Raw genomic sequence first — 20,831 nt, 5'->3', positions numbered from 1 at the left:
AATAAACCTACCATTAAAATTATAGACTGATCATGTCTTTGTCAGTGGGCAAACGTACAAAATCAGCAGGGGATCAAAAACTTTTTTCCCTCACTGTATATATATATATATATATATATATATATATATACAGTGATATATATACACGTATTCCTGCGCCTGTCTTCTAATCATTATACAACGTGACACTGTGACCAAAACAAGCTACATATGGGCGGTACTTAAACAAGTGATCTAATGATTCTTTCTCTTCGCAGCCAAATCTGCAGAGCTGGGATTGTTGTATCCCCCATATACATAACATTCAAAAAAAAATTAAACCAATTTTGGTCTTTAATGCAGAAAAGTTCCTTACCTTCTCCCGAAGGTAATGTTGCAATCAGTTGGTTGTAATTTTGGACAGAACAGACATTTCCATATATTTTTGTTGTTTGTCTGACATAACTCCACCTGTCCTATGTTTGATATCATTAACAAAGATGATAACATTTTTTAAAACGTTTTTTTTTTTAAATAAATTTGTATATTTGAGTTTAACCATAATATTTGTTGTAATATTTGTTCTTTCTTTTCTGGTGGATAAAATTGAAATTGCAACCAGCTTTCTATGGCTTGTTTTAAAAATAACAATATTTTGGAGATTATTTCATTTTCAAATAACCGAAAAAGAGAGGTTGTAATCTGGATAAAGGTAAAAAGGCCATTTTTGAAGAAGGGGTGAGCCATTCTTACTAATCTACTGGAGAACCAGTTTGGATTTAAGTATAACTTTTGTATGACTGAAGCTTTAATATTTAAAAATGTTATCCCCCCCAAATTCATATTCATTATATAAATAGGCCCGTTTAATTTTGTCTGGCTTGCCGTCCAAATAAAGTGGAATATGTTTTGCTCATATAATGAAAAAAACTAATTGTTAGGTGTAGGCAGGGCAAACTAGGATATGACTAAAGAATCAGGGTGATTTTTTCACAAATAGACAAGTATTTACCTTTCCATGGTAGCAAGATCTTATCTATTTTTGCTAACTTTCTATTAAACTGTAGTGTAGTGAGATAATTTATTTATCCCAGGATATGAATACAGAGTACGTCCACTTCACCGTCAGACCATTTTATTGGTAAACTACACGGTAATGTAAAAGTTGTATTTTTTAGCAATCCAAAACGTAATCTGGTACACTTATCATTGTTCGGTTGTAATCCAGAGAGGTTACAGAAATTATCTAGATCCTCTATGAGGCTGTGCAGAGATCTAGATTGCGGATTTAAAAGAAAACATGAGTCGTCAGCGTACAATGACACCTTTGTTTGCAAGCCCTGAATTTATAGCCCCTTGATATTATTGTTGGATCTGATTTTAATAGCTAACATTTTAATGCCCATAATAAATAAATATGCTGATAGTGGACAACCTTGTTTTACTCCTCTTGATAGTTTAATACTTTCTGAGAAGTAGCCATTATTTAGTATTTTACACCTGGGGTTATGATACATATAAGAGATTCTCCAAAAATGTAAATAGTCCAGGCATTTATATATAAATTCTAGTCGTACTTTATCAAAGGCCTTTCAAAAATCAGCAATGAATATCAGGCCTGGTTTCCCAGATTTTTCATAGTTTTCTATTGTTTCCAGTACTAGTTACTTTGGAGGTGACTACAACTATTTGAATACAGATCCCAAAAAATGACTACTTTTCAAAACTATTTGAATACAGATCTGACAAAAAACCTCTTTAAAATATATATTTGAATACAGATCTCAGGAAGTGACTACTTTTCTGAAACTATTGGATTGGCTGTCTTCAACTAATGGCAGGGCTAAGGCTGTTGTGGTAACCACCACACTGGCAGTCATGAGTCATGAAGGCAGTAAAATCCACATGTTGAGTCACGGTAATCTCCTTTTGTGCACTCTGGACATGCCTTGGTAGTACACAACTTGCTATCGACCATCGGGTCCTAATGGCCTGGTTCTCATGGCTCTTTTGTCACTAACCACTCTGACACCAATGCAAATGCAATCAAAAATCACATCAAACACTTACCATAAAAACAGTATTGTGCTTTTAAAACTCACCTCAGACGTTACTGAGTGTAAAACATGGTCATTGAGATGTTGTTTCAAAGCCTAACACTTGCATTACATGTGCAAGCTTTGCAAAATAAATGTACACATACGTTATTCAACTCCAGTCCAGTTGGTGGTGGTAATGCACCTTAAAGTTGGTTGCCAACCGCCATATAAAGTTCACAGAAGAAGAAGCAGAAGCAGAAGCAGAAGCAGAAGCAGAAGCAGAAGAAGAAGAAGAAGAAGAAGAAGAAGAAGACTGAAGGAGGAGATATCACTAGAAGCAAACTAGGCTTCCCCTTTTATCTGTGGATGAATTGTCGGAGTAGAGAACACATGATTTTGTATGACTCAAAATGGGTCAAAATTCTACAAAGATCCAGGAAAAAAAGGACCTTGTGCATTTCAGGTAAAATAACAACCCAATGCTTATATCCCAGGACAAATTAGCTAGCAACAGCAAGCTAGCTAGCTAAATGTTCATGAATGTTATGTTTTTTGACCTGTCCCCAAATGAATATAGTTGGTTCAGAGTACGTTTTGATATTTCAACATGTGTGTCCTGATCGCGTCTGCTGTGGATGGACAAAATCAACATGCGTGCGATGGCGCACGCACATGCTTGCCCGTTCTAGTCAGCATGTAACACAACAAAATGGCCAGCACTTTCGAAGGTGATGATTAATTTAAAACCATCATATACATATTATTAGCCCAATACCGAAAAATACCTGATTTAAAATTATGATTGTGCCGTTGTACCGTTATACAATACAGAGCCTACCTCATATTATGCATGGCAGAAAAACATAAAACAAAACTGATTTAAAATGTCTTTGGTACATAATTGGTCAAGCCTATACTCCAAAATTAAACAAATTCAAGTAATCACCTTTGAGTGTGAACTGTATTATTATGCATAATGGAGGACTGGTTACCTTATGCTACGCTCCAAAATGTATATCCATGAGTCTGGGAGAGAACGTATAGCTCTAGGCAATGCTGTTGGTTCATTGATTGTGCAGGGCAGCTTACAGTTAGCCTACAATTATAGTGAATTTGTATTTGATTTTGAATAGCCTAGTAATAGGGAATTGTTCATATTTTCATAATTAATTGGGTGACATACAGTATTACCTTTAGCTATACAGAATATCTCACCACCATGCGTTTCCATCTCCTCCTCTCTCTCCTTTATTCCTTTCTCGAGCGTGCAGAGGGGCTGTCAACAGTTTATTGAAATATGTTTTGTTGGCAAAAACATATTACTATCAATATTCCGAACAGATTTCACTTGGTTTCCCAAATTAAGCACTGGGTAGCTACAGGAACAGGGTTGTAGAGCCCATAGCATACAGACTTTGGGCGGAATATCACCTGTCGTGCAACGAGGGCATGCTCCTCAAACAGTGGTTGATTCCTGGAGTGAAATAAGTGTTCTTATATATATTTCTCAGCTACTCATATTAAGCACACGCTCCACTATAAATCCGAAGGAGCCTACCTGGCATCATTGAAAAACGGACCGGCGGGAAAGTGCCTAGCTTCCATTCGCTATTCGAGTGCATGCAGATGACATGTCTTTTTTCCCCTGCCACTGTTCCTGCCCATTTGATAATGGGCCATTCTAAATCAAAACTAATTTTACATATTAGTAAAGACAATATTAAATTGAGAATAGTTTGATGGGTGAAAATATGATCACTTGATGAGAGAACAACTGTGCAGCCTGAGGCAAGGAACAGAGCGCAAGCATTTTTTGCGACTTTCTCAAAACATCAATAGCCTGTAGTCGCATCATGCAGACCATATATGTTTTGATTTCTAAGACATTCTAAGGTTTGTATTGCAACACAGACTTTCAACTCCCTCCAAAGATTTTCTATGGGGTTGAGATCTGGAGCCTGGCTAGGCCACTCCAGGACCTTGAAATGCTTCTTACGAAGCCACTCCTTCGTTGCCCGGGCGGTGTGTTTGGGATCATTGTCATGCTGAAAGACCCAGCCATGTTTCATCTTCAATGCCCTTGCTGATGGAAGGAGGTTTTCACTCAAAATCTCATGATACATGGCCCCATTCATTCTATCCTTTACACGGATCAGTCGTCCTGGTCCCTTTGCAGAAAAACAGCCCCAAAGCATGATGTTTCCACCCCCATGCTTCACAGTAGGTATGGTGTTCTTTGGATGCAACTCAGTATTCTTTGTCCTCCAAACACGACGAGTTGAGTTTTTACCAAAAAGTTCCATTTTGGTTTCATCCGACCATATGACATTCTCCCAATCCTCTTCTGGATCATCCAAATGCATTGAAAATGGGTCGTGGATGGGTATTCCAGCATGACAATGATCCAAAACACACGGCCAAGGCAACAAAGGAGTGGCTCAAGAAGAAGCACATTAAGGTCCTGGAGTGGCCTAGCCAGTCTCCAGACCGTAATCCCATAGAAAATCTGTGGAGGGAGCTGAAAGTTCGAGTTGACATACGTCAGCCTCGAAACCTTAAGATCTGCAAAGAGGAGTGGGACAAAATCCCTCCTGAGATGTGTGCAAACCTGGTGGCCAACTACAAGAAACGTCTGACCTCTGTGATTGCCAACAAGGGTTTTGCCACCAAGTACTAAGTCATGTTTTGCAAAGGGGTCAAATAATTATTTCCCTCATTAAAATGCAAATCAATTTATAACATTTTTGACATGCATTTTTCTGGATTTTTTTGTTGTTATTCTGTCTCTCACTGTTCAAATAAACCTACCATTAAAATTATAGACTGATAATTTCTTTGTCAGTGGGCAAAACGTACAAAATCAGCAGGGGATCAAATATTTTTTTCCCTCACTGTACTGTTTTTGCTCCTAGACATTTCCACTTCACAATAATAGCATTGCTAGTTCCCCGGCTTTATCAACTGCTGCACCATCGACTGGTTCCAGGTACACGAGCATACAAGCATATCAGCAGTGTTCATGTCTCCAATACTGTAGTAATTTTTCCAACAATTGTTTACAGACAGATTATTTCACTAATAATTAACTGTATCACAATTCCAGGGGGTCAGAAGTTTACATACGCTAAGTTGACTGTGCCTTTAAACAGCTTGGAATATTCCAGAAAATTATGTCATGGCTTTAGAAGCTTCTGATAGGCTAATTTACATACTTTGAGTCAATTGGAGGTGTACCTGTGGATGTATTTTAAGGCCTACCTTCAAACTCAGTGCCTCTTTGTTTGACATTATGGGAAAATCAAAAGAAATCAGAATAGACCTCAGAAAAAAAATTGTAGACCTCCACAAGTCTGGTTCATCCTTGGGAGCAATTTCCAAATGCCTGAAGGTACCACGTTCATCTGTACAAACAATAGTGCACAAGTATAAAAACCATGGTACCACGCAGCCGTCATTACACTCAGGAAGGAGACACGTTGTGTATCCTAGAGATGAATGCACTTTGGTGTGAAAAGCGCAAATCAATCCCAGAACAACAGCAAAGGACCTTGTGAAGATGCTGGAGGAAACCGGTACAAAAGTATCTATATCCACAGTAAAACAAGTCCTATATCGATATAACCTGAAAGGCCGCTCAACAAGGAAAAAGCCACTACTCCAAAACTGCCATAAAAAAGACAGACTAAGGTTTGCAACTGCACATGGGGACAAAGATCATACTTTTTTGAGAAATGTCCTCTGGTCTGATAAAACAAAAATAGAACTGTTCGGCCATAATGACAATTGTTATGTTTGGAGGAAAAAGGGGGACGCTTGCAAGCCGAAGAACACCATCCCAAGTTAAACAATTTAAAGGCAATGCTACAAAATACTAATTGAGTGTATGTACACTTCTGACTCACTGGGAATGAAATAAAAGCAGAAATAAATCACTCTCTCTACTATTATTCTGACATTTCACATTCTTAAAATAAAGTGGTGATCCTAGCTGACCTAAAACAGGGCATTTTTACTAGGATTAAATGTCAGGAATTGTGAAAAACTGAGTTTAAATGTATTTGGCTAAGGTGTATGTAAACTTCCGACTTCAACTGTACAGTAGGACAACTCATATTCTGTTCTTCTGAAACACATTTTTTTCATACTCTAGAATGTTTATTTAGACCTGCCTAAAATAAATAATGGATTTATTGTGATGGTGTATATTCAATTGATTTATTAAGACTTTTTTCAATGTAGATGTTCCAAAGTCGTGCATCAGCGGCTTGTTTGCAGCTTGTATGCTTGGAGGCCTAGGATGCTAAACCTATTTATGTTAATTAACGGTCAATTACCGTGAGACCGGCAGTATTTTGCATGACAATAACCGGCTGACAAGATAGATTTCCTGACCGCCACAGCCCTAGGTAGGGCTGTGTCTGGAACTGCATGCTGAAGATACACATAGGATAAATAGAGCACACACAATATCCTACTATTACAATCTATCTGACAGTCATATTTGATCTACACAATTTTAAAAAATCTGAGCATTCTGTAAATGTTCATTCTCCTGAATGTCTGTTGCCCCAAGTGTACATCATCAAGTCAAACCAATTAACCAATGATATTTTCAACAGATAAGTATAAATAAGTTGTGACGCTCAACTACTGTATGACTCTTTCAACATGCCACTGAAAAGGTCGAAAGCTGCAATTAATGAGTAATTCAAAGCCATTTGCAAACATTGCAAACAGTAAGTTGTGTCACACCCTGATCTGTTTCACCTGTCTTTGTGATTGTCTCCACCCCCCTCCAGGTGTCAGCCATCTTCCCAATTATCCCCAGTGTATTTATAACTGTGTTCTCTGTTTGTCTGTTGCCAGTTTGTTTTGTTTCATCAAGCCTACCAGTGGTTTCCCCCTTGCTCCTGTCTTTCTCAAGTTCCTGTTTTCTAGTTTGCCTGCCCTGACCCTGAGCCTGCCTGCCGATCTGTACCATGTCACACCACCCTGGATTACTGACCTCTGCCTGCCCTGACCCTGAGCCTGCCTGCCGTTCTGTACCATGTCACACCACCCTGGATTATTGACCTCTGCCTGCCCTGACCCTGAGCCTGCCTGCCGTTCTGTACCATGTCACACCACCCTGGATTATTGACCTCTGCCTGCCCTGACCCTGAGCCTGCCTGCCGTTCTGTACCATGTCACACCACCCTGGATTATTGACCTCTGCCTGCCCTGACCCTGAGCCTGCCTGCCGTTCTGTACCATGTCACACCACCCTGGATTATTGACATCTCCCTGCCCTAACCTTGAGACTGCCTGCTGTTCTGTACCTTTTGGACTCTGATCTGGATTACTGACCTCTGCCTGCCCTTGACCTGTTGTTTGCCTGCCCCCTGTTTTTGTAATACACTTTTGTTACTTCAACACTGTCTGCATCTAGGTCTTCTCCTGAAACGTGATAAATTGGATGCATAGCAAAAACTACTTTGAACCGCTTTGTCCATCTAAGGCTAAGTGCTCTTGTTTCAAACACTATACCATCTTTAAAGGGATAGTTTACTCAGAATACACACTAACATGATTTTACACCTACCTTGGCTGTAGTTGATTCAAGAAGGCAGTTTTGGGATATGTAGTTTTCTTTTGACACATAGTAGCAATATTTTGTTACTGTTAGCCTTCTCAGTAACACAACATTAAACTGTTATTGTGCCTGTGTAATAAAACTGTAAATACTTTTGGAGCAACATTTTATTAGCATGTTGTTACATAATACTTCGGTAATTGCATTTTAATTGCATAGCAATGAGCGGAGAGTTTTTGCAACTACTGTACACAGGAGGAATAGTCACTGTCCCTTAATCCATTTATGCAATAACTCCATTATTATGTAATTATAAAGTGATTTCCAAAGTGCTATGTAACAACAACGTTGCTATTGTAATAATCAAAGTTACTACACATGTATAGGGACTTTACGTGAAGTGTTACTGTATTACCTTATGTCTCACTCATTATAAAATGTACGTGTTAGTCATTTCAAAGCTGCAAAAGTGGTCTACTCTAATGTTGAGGTTATTCATGTCCCTCGTGTATTTACTTCTAGCTAGGCTATATTAAGATTCATATCCAAGAGCCCTCCAAACCATGTGCTTATGATAATATATTTAGACTAATTCAACTAACTGTTGTAGTTTTTGGTTCTTCATCAAATATTTGGCAGCCATCAGATAAATATATTTTTTTGTTTTCAAATAACTTGCATATATTCAAATACTTTCAGATATTATTTGTTTTTCTGAGACCTGTATTTGAATATCAAAGAAAATTGTTGCCAATAGTTGATTCTTTATAGTCGACTACCTCCAGTATTTGAGAAGTTGGTATTTTTAAATAAACTACAAAATACAACTATGTTCTGCCCAGGTCTGCTATGGTGCAACACTTCTGACAGTTCGTTACAATATCTCAATGTAGCCTACTTGTATCCGTCCCTACTCAAATAAAAACATATTCGATGGGTTTAACAGTAGCCAATGATATAGCTTAGTCAATGCTTTGTCAATCATTCAAAGTGGGTACCAAAAACCCATCATTTGGCATGAGCTAAAACATTGCCCATACAAATTATGGAGTGCAAACTCTGACAGCAGACATGCAACAAGTCATTTATTAGTCAGGCTACATGCTGCATTGACAGTTATCTGCCATCACTGTATTTGTCTTATGAAGTGGCCCTTAAATCTCTCTGAGTGATGCCACTGAATTCAATCAAACATACCTGTTGATTAGGGCTGCTAGGACTGTAGCCTGTTCTGCAGTCTGCTTCGAGCTAGTGTGTTTTGATGCGTCTGTCAGTGCACTAGGTGTCCATTTTGGATTCAGTGTTGGCAAGCAGTATTCACAACTTTTAAAGGCTGTCAGACAAACACACTGCCAGGCCGGACAGTAATATGTCAACAAGCTACAGATATGTACCAGCAATGTCTTCGTCTGTGACAACCCACAGACAACCAATTGGTTACTGTAAGGATAGGAGGGGGTGGGGAGCTCACTCACTTGATTGAGTACTTAATCTAGTTTTTACTTTATTTTTATATTTTTCACCACTCTTTGGGGCCATTTTCCCGCAGGGTAAATGAATGCACCGACATTCAAGGTTATTTTTCCTATGCTAAACAATGTTTAACAATGTCAACTGACTTCAATGGAACACTTCCACTTCCTAACTTTCAGCATCCATGACATGCTGATGCTGTGTGTAAATCAAAAACACACTATCTTCAATAATTGTATTCCGCCCAAAATATTTTCATCACAATTTGCTAATTAGTTAGCTACCTCTGGTCCAGGATGTCACTCTTGTCCGAGTTGTCGATGGAAGCGATGAAGAGGTTGATGAACCAGGTGAGCGAGTACTGGTACATGGGCTCGATGTTGGCCAAGTCTGCGATGGAGAAGAAGAGGATGGCAGAGTGCACAGCGATGGGAGTGTAACCCATGCGCGTCTCGTCAATCTTCACCTCCGTCACCTCGGCGATGGCCTGCTTCTCCGAGATCTCGTTGGCCAAAACCTTGGACGAGGAGAGGATCTTGACGGCCGTCTCGTCCTCCAGGATGTTGCCCTCCGAAGAGGACAGCACTTCCAGGATCTTGTCCTCGATCTCCTGCAGCTGCCTGGGGGGAGGGGGTGGAAAGGTCACTGATGTGATTAGTACCAGAGTCTACTGTGCTACCTGTATCTTTGTTTGAACAGACTGAATGATTGGAACTCCTCCATTTGTTGACCATGATTTCCTTTTATTTTTTATTTTATATGTGAGTTAAAATAAGTCCAATGAGTTTTAAAAAAATATTTTGATTGGTATTGCTTAAATCAAACGTCACTGATGATCATGTGACATAGCCTATGACATATTCACCTTTGGCAACACAGATTTAAAAAATAAAAAAATTAACTGGCTTTACATGTGCTCTCTCTCTCTAAGACACGTGTCAAACTCAATCCACGGAGGCCCGAGTGTCTGCGGGTTTTTGCTCCTCCCTTGTACTTGATTGATGAATAAAGATCACAGATTAGTAAGGAACTCCCCTCACCTGGTTGTCTAGGTCTTAATTGAAAGGAAAAAACTAAAACAAGCAGACCTCAATGGAATGAGTTTGACACCACTGCTCGAAGCCATTACCTCTTGTTCTCAGCCCCCTGCAATATGAGGGCCTGTTTCTCCTCCTCCAGGTCAGGCCTCTCCCTGGCCACCACGATGCCCAGCAGCTGGTCCTGCATGCCCTCGGGGGTGATCATGAAGTTCAGTAGGGTCACCTACAGTACACACATACAGTACAGGGCAAACAACCACAATACATCAGCATTCACAAACGACAAACATCCACTATAGAGTTTACAGTAGTGTGTGTGGTGGGGAGGCAGGTAGCCTAGCAGTTAAGAGCAGTGGGCCAAGGTGTAGGTAGTAAGTATAGACCGGAAGTAGAGGCCTGGGCATTGTTGTTCACTAATTTACTCCAAGTTGGGAAAGGATGGTGGGGTTGAAAAGTAATAAAGGGGAGTATATATATAAAAATAAAAAATATGGGGGATTGGAAGTGATGCAGACAATTACATTGATAGAAGATAAAATCTATCTGCAATTGTAAGGGATCGGGGGTTGGCTGGGTCTAGACAGAGTCTGACACTTCCCCGATCTACAGAGAGGGGGAGTCATCAGACTCGATCTGGTTCACCTGAGTTATGAGCACACCTGTCCGTAATTAGGGTAGGATATAAGGTGTGCTCAGAAGATCAGTCGGTGCGAGGTATTGTTCCATTGTGACTTGCTAAGCGTTTTGTTCCGAGAGAGAGAGTTTGTTGTTTTTGATTACCCGTGTATCCGACCAGTGCCTTGTTGTTTGACTCCCCGTATTGCTTAACCCTCTGCTTGTCTATCTCAGTGATTACCGTACTCTGACCCTGTGCCTGTGCCCTCGACTACGACTACGCCCGCTCCCTTGGTACCTCTGCCTGTCTATGCCTGGCCCGGTTTTGACCACAGCCCGCCCGACCACGATTAAGCTATTCCCTTGTCTGTACTCTAATAAAGCATCGCAATTCTGCGATTGGATCTTACCACTCTGTCCGAGTATTCTTTACAGAATACCTCGCCTCCACCATGGATCCAGCGTAATTACAGAGGCGATGGGAGATACCGGAGAAACGGATGGATGAACTCCTGCAGCTACTCAACGCTGGTGCGGCTGAGGGCACCACCCCGAGCACGGTCAGTCCTCGTCCTACACCTCCGATTTCTCTACCGACAAGGTACGACGGGGAACCTGGCAAATGTCAGGGGTTTCTACTCCAGACGTCCCTGTATATGTCGTATAATCGTACGATGTTTCCCGATGACCGTAGCAGGGTGGATTTCATGATTTCTCTGCTAACGGGAAGAGCACTGGATTGGGCTACTGCACTTTGGGCAGCTGAGGTTCCCGAGTTGAATGTGGAAGTTCAGTTCAAGAGACTGTTCCAGGAGGTGTTCGACCACCCAGTATCTGGGCGTAGTGTGGGAGACCAACTATGCGAACTTCAGCAGGGCCGTCGCACCGTAGCCGACTACGCTTTAGAGTTCCGTACTATAGCAGCTGGTAGCGGATGGAGCGAGACGGCTTTGCTCACCGTTTTCCGAAGAAGGCTGCGCAAAGACGTACAGACTGATTTGGCTTGTCGAGGAGATATCACTGCGCTACATGAGTTTATCAAAATAGCCATCTCTATTGATAATCTGATAGTGCAACACAAGGTATCCACAGTCCGGGAGCCCTCGACCACTGGTCCTCAGCAATCAACAGAGCGGAGGAGAGAATCTGAGGAGGAACCTATGCAACTGGAACGGTCACCTCTACAAGGGTCGGTGAGACAACAACGTCGGCAAGACGGACTATGCCTGTATTGTGGTCAGTCGGGTCATTTCGTTCGTCAATGTCCGGTACGACCAAACCGTACCCCAGGATATCGCCTCGGAACTGCCAAACCGGTGAGTGAGACTCCAGTTTTGAACATTACATCTAAACAAATGTATGTGCCAGTCACCTTATCTGTCGGAGAGAAAGTGCGCAGGTTGGAAGGACTTATTGATTCCGGAGCGGCTGCCAGCTTTCTGGATATGGGTCTTGCTGAGGAGTTGGGAGTTTAACTTATCCCAATTCAACCTCCCCTGCGAGTCAACGCGCTAGACGGTGAGCCCATGGGCACTGGGTTCATTACGCACCGTACCGAGGAAATCAAATTACAAGTGGGCTCCCTGCACCATGAGAACATCATTCTGTTCGTCATCTCCGCTCCACGGGAGCCGCTAGTCCTCGGCCACCCCTGGCTCGTTACCCATGATCCGGTCATCTCCTGGAAATCTGGCGATATCACGACCTGGAGTGAGGTATGTAGGGCAGAGTGCCTCATTTTACCTTGCAAAACGTCTACTGTGGAGGATGCGAAGGGTGCGGTGTCTACTGTTGTGCCTACAGAGTACCAGGATTACGCGCAGGTGTTCTCCAAGGAGAGGGCTACCGTGTTACCACCGCATCGGGCCTGGGATTGTGCAATTGATCTGCTATCCGGGGCTACACCTCCTCGCGGACGAATCTACCCTTTGTCACAGCCGGAACGAGAATCAATGAGCAAGTATATTGATGAGGCACTACAGCAAGGGGCCATTCGCCCATCTACGTCTCCCGCCGCATCCAGTTTTTTCTTTGTTAGGAAAAAGGATGGCGGACTGCGTCCTTGTATAGACTATCGAGGTTTGAACGATATTACCATTAAAAATCGTTACCCCCTTCCTTTGATTCCAGCAGCCCTCGAGCAGGTGGGGCAGGCCTCCATCTACAGTAAACTGGACCTCAGGAGTGCGTACAATCTGGTGCGCATTAGAGAAGGGGATGAATGGAAGACCGCCTTCATCACCCATCGCGGACATTATGAATATTGTGTCATGCCCTATGGACTTACTAACGCGCCCTCTGTGTTCCAGGCGTTCATGAATGACATTTTCAGGGACTTGATTGATCGCTTTGTCATAGTGTACATTGATGACATCCTAATCTACTCTAACTCTCTGAGTGAACATGTGTCCCATGTACGACAGGTTCTGGACCAAATCCGACAACACTCTCTGTTCGTGAAGGCCGAAAAGAGTGAATTCCATGTCACGACGCTTTCCTTCCTTGGGGCCATACTCACTCCCGACGGGGTAAAACTGGATGAATCCAAGGTGCAAGCTGTACGAGACTGGCCTCAACCCCAGACGGTGAAAGAGCTCCAGAGATTCTTAGGGTTTGCCAATTACTATAGACGGTTCGTGCGTAATTTCAGCACAACCGCAGCTCCCCTGTCGGCGATGACCAGCTACAAGGGTCGTGGTCTGAAATGGACGGAGGGGGCAGTGCGGGCTTTTGAGACATTGAAACAACGATTTACCACCGCTCCCATTTTATGTCAGCCGGATCCTACCTTGCCGTTCATCGTGGAGGTGGACGCCTCGGAGGTTGGAGTTTGAGCTGTGCTATCCCAGCGCCAAGGTGAGCCGCCCAAATCACGACCCTGTGCTTTTTTTTCGAAGAAGCTGAATCCGGCCGAGCAGAACTACGACGTGGGAAATCGTGAATTACTGGCGGTGAAGTTAGCACTGGAGGAGTGGAGACATTGGCTGGAGGGAGCAGCTCATTCGTTCCAAGTGCTCACGGACCACCGCAATCTGGAGTATCTTCACAGTGCTAAGCGACTGAACTCCCGACAGGCAAGGTGGTCTTTATTCTTCACCCGTTTCCAATTCACTGTCTCTTATATTCCCGGGTCCAAGAATTGTAAGGCGGACGCGCTTTCCCGACGGTTCGAGCGCGCTGAAAGACCGGTGGAACCAGAACCTATCCTCCCCATGAGTTGCCGTGCTGGTCCTGTGAGGTGGGCTATCGATGACAAGATTCAGGAGAGCCTACAAGCGGAACCAGCTCCTCCAGAAACCCCGGTGTCGAAGGTGTTTGTACCAGCTCCGCTTCGACCTCAACTGATGGAATGGTGCCACACGTCGCTGGGATCTGGTCATCCCGGAATCACTCGAACTACACGACTCATCAGCCGAAAATACTATGTCTTATCCTGTCCAGTATGTGCTCAGTCCAAGGTACCTCGTGCACTACCGGAGGGTAAGCTGATGCCATTGCCAACTCCTCAACGACCCTGGTCGCACATTGCAATGGACTTTGTTACCGACCTACCAGAATCAGAGGGCCATACTGTAATTCTCGTGGTCATCGATCGTTTCTCCAAGATGTGCCGGTTGGTACCCATGAACCGTTTGCCTAACGCCACTCAGATGGCTGAGACTATGTTTACCCAGGTGTTCCGGCAGTTTGGTGTCCCGGAGGATATTGTTTCCGACCGGGGACCCCAGTTTGTATCCCGGGTATGGAAGGCCTTCTGCGAACGCTTGGGCATCTCGGTTAGCCTAACCTCCGGATATCATCCCCAGGCCAATGGGCAGACAGAACGACTCAACCAGGAAATTGGGAAATATCTACGGCAATAATGTTCACGATAGCCGCAAGAGTGGAGCCGATTCCTTCCTTGGGTAGAGTATGCTCAGAACTCCCTCATTCACACCTCCCTACGCCTAACGCCCTTCCAGTGTGTTCTAGGGTATCAACCACCCCTGTTCCCGTGGGATACCGCATCAGGGATGGTACCGGCGGTGGACGAGTGGTTCCGTCGGAGTGCGCAGGTCTGGGAGACGGCCCATCAACATCTCAGTCAAGCCTCACAACAGCAAAAGACCTACGCCGACCGACGCCGGAGACCTACTCCCACTTATCAACCCGGGCAGCGAGTGTGGCTGTCTACCCGAGACCTGCGGTTCCGACGGAGCTGCAAGAAGCTCCAACCCAGGTACATTGGTCCCTTCAAGGTACAGAGACGTATTAACCCTGTCACCTACCGTCTGTTACTCCCTCGACACTACAGGATAAACCCTACGTTCCACGTCTCCCTGTTGAAACCTGTCCATTATAGCCCGATGTACCCACCAATCGCTCAACAACCTACTACACCACCTTTGGAGGATGAACAGGACACCACCTATACAGTCCACGAGATACTGGAGTCAAGACGGAGACGAGGGGGCATCGAATATCTCGTGGACTGGGAGGGATATGGACCGGAGGAACGGTCCTGGGTCCTTGCTAAGGACATACTAGGCCCCGCTCTCAAGGCCACTTTCCACGCTGAACACCCAGATCATCCCGGACCCCGACCCAGAGGAAGACCACCCGGTAGAGGTAGAGGGCCGTCAGGAGCCGGCCCTGGGGAGGGGGATACTGTAAGGGATCGGGGGTTGGCTGGGTCTAGACAGAGTCTGACACTTCCCCGATCTACAGAGAGGGGGAGTCATCAGACTTGATCTGGTTCACCTGAGTTCTGAGCACACCTGTCCGTAATTAGGGTAGGATATAAGGTGTGCTCAGAAGTTCAGTCGGTGCGAGGTATTGTTCCATTGTGACTTGCTAAGCGTTTTGTTCCGAGAGAGAGAGAGAGTTTGTTGTTTTTGATTACCCGTGTATCCGACCAGTGCCTTGTTGTTTGACTCCCCATATTGCTTAACCCTCTGCTTGTCTATCTCAGTGATTACCGTACTCTGACCCTGTGCCTGTGCCCTCGACTACGACTACGCCCGCTCCCTTGGTACCTCTGCCTGTCTATGCCTGGCCCGGTTTTGACCACAGCCCGCCCGACCACGATTAAGCTATTCCCTTGTCTGTACTCTAATAAAGCATCGCAATTCTGCGATTGGATCTTACCACTCTGTCCGAGTATTCTTTACAGCAATATTAAGCTGATCCATTCCCCCCCCCCCAAAAAAATAAAAAAATAAATAATAATATATATATATATCTATATATATATATATATATAAAAAAAAAAAAAAAAAAAAAGAGCAGTGGGCCAGTAACCAAAAGGTCACTGGTTTGAATCCCCGAGCCGACAAGATGAAAAAATCTGCTGATGTGCCCTTGAGCAAGGCACTTAACCCTAATTGCTCCTCTGGATAAGAGCATCTGCAAAATGACTAAAATGTAAAAGTGTGAGAGAAATATCTTCTTTACGTGTGCTCTTTTAATGGTTCACACTTCGCTACTATCCAATCACACAGTGGTAACGTTCACCTTAAAAGCTACAGTAATAGCCTTTTTAAAAAGCTACAGCAATAGCCTTTTTCCCCTATCACAAGTGAGAGTGAGGGAATTGAGCACATCTCAACCCACACACCCAGTCCTTAGGGCCTACTATCATAGAGGTTAAAAGCCAATATCTGGTATCTACTCCCCGCTCTAATAAATGAGTGCACTTCTCCAGGCCTCTAATTACATTTCTATCGATGCTAAGGCCTGCTCAGCTAGTGGTAAAGACCATCAAAGCCTGTATAAATCCCGGCGCTGCCATTTTCAAATCCCCTCCCGCTCCCCGGAGTTCCTATGGCCTGGCTTAAAAGGTGTATATTAAATGTTTTAACGGGGCAAACAACTGTTACAAAACAACTGAACAACCACCAATTTCACCCCTAACATTACTTTTTTATGTGCATCACTAGGGGAACCACTGAGTGAACTGCCACTGCAAACATTGTGCACATGTTCAATATTTTAGATCATGTAGCTATCCTATGAAATTATTTTGCAAAAAAAATTTCTGACACAATAGCCCAGTGGACAAATTAGATGTCACAATGTTTAGGATAATTTACAGATGTCCATGTCGATAGAGTGATAAATAGATGACAACGTATTTACGTTCATTAAAGGAAAATTACCATGAGACCGGCAGTCTTTTGCATGACAATAAATAGATGACAAGGCCTATTCATCACTGAAATGTGCCGATCATAACAGCTGTAATATCATAATAATAACACAGTACTTTGTAAAATAAAAAAAACATAGGAATGGATTGATCAGGGGATGTTCATTCAACAAATAACCTGTTATATGTCCAACTCAATGCCTATCCAGGGGAGTAGCCTACCCATACATCCAAAAGGCTACTGACTGGGAATGTACAGTCATAAGGTCTGAATGCTAGCTGCCATAGTCTCATTTTAGAAAACACGCCATGGTCTCTGCCTAGAAAACTCCTTGGACTATTATTCAAGCCAGAGAGAGAGCGAGGGAGCGAGAGAGAGAGAGAGAGAGAAAGAGAGAGCGAGGGAGCGAGAGAGAGAGAGCGAGAGAGAGAGAGAGAGAGAGAGAGAGAGAGAGAGAGAGAGAGAGAGCGAGAGAGAGTTGGCAGCCCACAGGAGGATGTTGCCCTCCGATGAAGACAGCACCTCCAGGATCTTGTCCTCGATCTCCTGCGCACATTGTCCACCTCTCAAAACATAAGCTACTTCTAATAAAGTTAACAAAGCACATACTAGTCTTGATAGCTAGCTAGACATGGAAATCAAATGTGCCATTCTCCTGATTGTTGGACCGGGCAAACCTCAAATGAAATCACATTTTATTTGTCACATACACGTGTTTAGCAGATGTTCTTGCGGGTGTAGCGAAATGCTTGTCCTTCTAGCTCTGACAGTGCAGTAATATCTAACAAGTAATATCTAACAATTTCACACCATATACCCAATACAAAGAAATCTAGTAAGGAATGGAATTTAAGAATACATAAATGGACAAGCAATGACAGAGCGGCATGGACTAAGATACAGTATAATATTATATAATAAAATACAGTATATACAGTGAGGGAAAAAAGTATTTGATCCCATGCTGATTTTGTACGTTTGCCCACTGACAAAGAAATGATCAGTCTATAATTTTAATGGTAGGCTTATTTGAACAGTGAGAGACAGAATAACAACAAAGAAATCCGGAAAAATGCATTTCAAAAATGTTATAAATTAATAAGTATTTGACACCCTCTCAATCAGACAGATTTCTGGCTCCCAGGTGTCTTTTATACAGGTAACAAGCTGAGATTAGGAGCACTAGCTGCTCCTAATCTCACCTTGTTACCTGTATAAAAAACACCTGTCCACAGAAGCAATCAATCAATCAGATTCCAAACTCTCCACCATGGCCAAGATCAAAGAGCTCTCCAAGGATGTCAGGGACAAGATTGTAGACCTACACAAGACTGGAATGGGCTACAAGACCATCGCCAAGCAGCTTGGTGAGAAGGTGACAACAGTTGGTGCGATTATTCGCAAATGGAAGAAACACAAAAGAACTGTCAATCTCCCTCGGCATGGGGCTCCATGCAAAATCTCACCTCGTGGAGTTGCAATGATCATGAGAACGGTGAGGAATCAGCCCGGAACTACACGAGAGGATCTTGTCAATGATCTCAAGGCAGCTGGGACCATAGTCACCAAGAAAACAATTGGTAACACACTACGCCGTGAAGGACTGAAATCCTGCAGCGCCCGCAAGGTCCCCCTGCTCAAGAAAGCACATATACAGGGCCGTCTGAAGTTTGCCAATGAACATCTGAATGATTCAGACGAGTTCTGGGTGAAAGTGTTGTGGTCAGATGAGACCAAAATGGAGCTCTTTGGCATCAACTCAACTGTTTGGAGGAGGAGGAATGCTGCCTATGACCCCAAGAACACCATCCCCACCGTCAAAAATTGAGGTGGAAACATGATGCTTTTGGGGGGGTTTTCTGCTAAGGGGACAGGACAACTTCACCGCATCAAAGGGATGATGGACGGGGCCATGTACCGTCAAATCTTGGGTGAGAACCTCCTTCCCTCAGCCAGGGCATTGAAAATGGGTCGTGGGTGGGTAATCCAGCATGACAATGACCCAAAACACACAGCCAAGGCAACAAAGGAGTGGATCAAGAAGCAGCACATTAAGGTCCTGGAGTGGCCTAGCCAGTCTCCAGACTTTAATCCCCTAGAAAATCTGTGGAGGAAGCTGAAGGTTCGAGTTGCCAAACGTCAGCCTCGAAACCTTAATGACTTGGAGAAGATCTGCAAAAAGGAGAGGGACAAAATCCCTCCTGAGATTTTTGACAACATTTTTGACATGCATTTTTCTGGATTTTGTTGTTGTTATTCTGTCTCTCACTGTTCAGATAAACCTAGCATTAAAATTATAGACTGATCATGTCTTTGTCAGTGGGCAAACGTACAAAATCAGCATGGGATCAAATAATTTTTTCCCTCACTGTACATATGAGATGAGTAGTGCAAGATATGTAAACATTATGAAAGTGACTAGTGTTCCATTTCTTAAAGTGGCCAGTGATTTCAATAGGCAGAAGCAGTCTCTAATGTGCTAGTGATGGCTATTTAACAGTCTGAAGGCCTTGAGATAGAAGCTGTTTTTCATTCTCTCGGTCCCAGCTTTGATGCACCTGTACTGACCTCGCCTTCTGGATGATAGCGGGGTGAACAGGCAGTGGCTCGGGTGGATGATGTCCTTGATGATCTTTTTGGCCTTCCTGTGACATCGGGTGCTGTAGGTGTCTTGGAGGGCTTGTAGTTTGCCCCCTGTAATGCGTTTGGCAGACCGCACCACCCTCTGGAGAGCCCTGCGGTTGCAGGCGGTGCAGTTGCCGTACCAGGCGGTGATACAGCCCGACAGGATGCTCTCAATGGTGCATCTGTAAAAGTTTGTGAGGTTTTTAGGTGCCAAGCCAAATTTCTTCAGCCTCCTGAGGATGAAGAGGCTCTGTTGAGCCTTCTTCACCACACTGTCTTCGTGTGTGAACCATTTCAGTTTGTCAGTGATGTGTACGCCAAGGAACTTGAAGCTTTCCACCTTCTCCACTGCGGTCCTGTCGATGTGGATAGGGGGGTGCACACTCTGCTGTTTCCTGAAGTCCACGATCATCTCCTTTGTTTTGTTGACGTTTAGTGAGAGGTTATTTTCCTGGCACCACACTCCAAGAGCCCTCACCTCCTCCCTGTAGGCTGTCTTGTCATTGTTGGTAATCAAGCCTACTACTGTTGTGTCATCTGCAAACTTGATGATTGAGTTGGAGGCGTGCTTGGCCACGCAGTCATGGGTGAACAGGGAGTACACGAGGGGGCTGAGCACGCACCCTTGTGGGGCCCCAGTGTTGAGGATCAGCGAAGTGGAGATGTTTTTCCTACCTTCACCACCTGGGGGTGGCCCGTCAGGAAGTCCAGGACCCAGTTGCACAGGGCGGGATTCAGACCCAGGGCCTCAAGCTTAATGATGAGCTTGGAGGGTACTACGGTGTTGAATGCTGAGCTATAGTCAATGAATAGCATTCTTACATAGGTATTCCTCTTGTCCAGATGGGATAGGGCAGTGTGCAGTGTGATGGCGATTGCATCGTCTGTGGATCTACTGGGGCGGTAAGCAAATTGAAGTGGTTCTAGTGTGACAGGTAAGGTAGAGGTGATTTGATCCTTGACTAGTCTCTCAACGCACTTCATGATGACAGAGGTGAGTACTACGGGGCGATAGTCATTTAGTTCAGTTACCTTTGCTTTCTTGGGTACAGGAACAATGGTGGCCATTTTGAAACATGTGGGAACAGCAGACTGGGAAAGGGAGAGATTGAATATGTCCGTAAACACACCAGCCAGATGGTCTGCGCATGATCTGAGGACGCGGCTAGGGATGCCGTCTGGGCCGGCAGCCATGCGGGGGTTAACATGCTTAAATGTCTTAATCACATCGGCCATGGAGAAGGAGAGGCCACAGTCCTTGGTAGTGGGCCTCGTCGGTGGCACTGTGTTATCCTCAAAGCGGGCAAAGAAGGTGTTTAGCTTGTCTGGAAGTGAGACGTTGGTGTCGGCGACGTGGCTG

The 20,831-nt window shown here is 44.0% G+C and overlaps 1 protein-coding gene across 1 annotated transcript in view; it reads right to left on the bottom strand.

Moving 5' to 3' along the window:
* The window catches only part of dnah7 (dynein, axonemal, heavy chain 7), a gene marked incomplete at both ends in the record, with an annotated part of 219,285 nt that overhangs the window by 53,541 nt on the left and 144,913 nt on the right, over positions 1–20,831 (bottom strand). The window contains 2 exons of the mRNA XM_084179224.1: positions 9,348–9,683; positions 10,193–10,326. Of these exons, the coding sequence (XP_084035350.1) occupies positions 9,348–9,683; positions 10,193–10,326 (470 nt within the window). The remainder of the gene's footprint in view (positions 1–9,347; positions 9,684–10,192; positions 10,327–20,831) is intronic.

Source organism: Coregonus lavaretus, assembly GCF_964263955.1.
Source record: "Coregonus lavaretus genome assembly, chromosome: 16".
NCBI classification, from domain to species: Eukaryota; Metazoa; Chordata; class Actinopteri; order Salmoniformes; family Salmonidae; genus Coregonus; species Coregonus lavaretus.
This window is presented reverse-complemented; position numbering and strand designations above follow the sequence as displayed.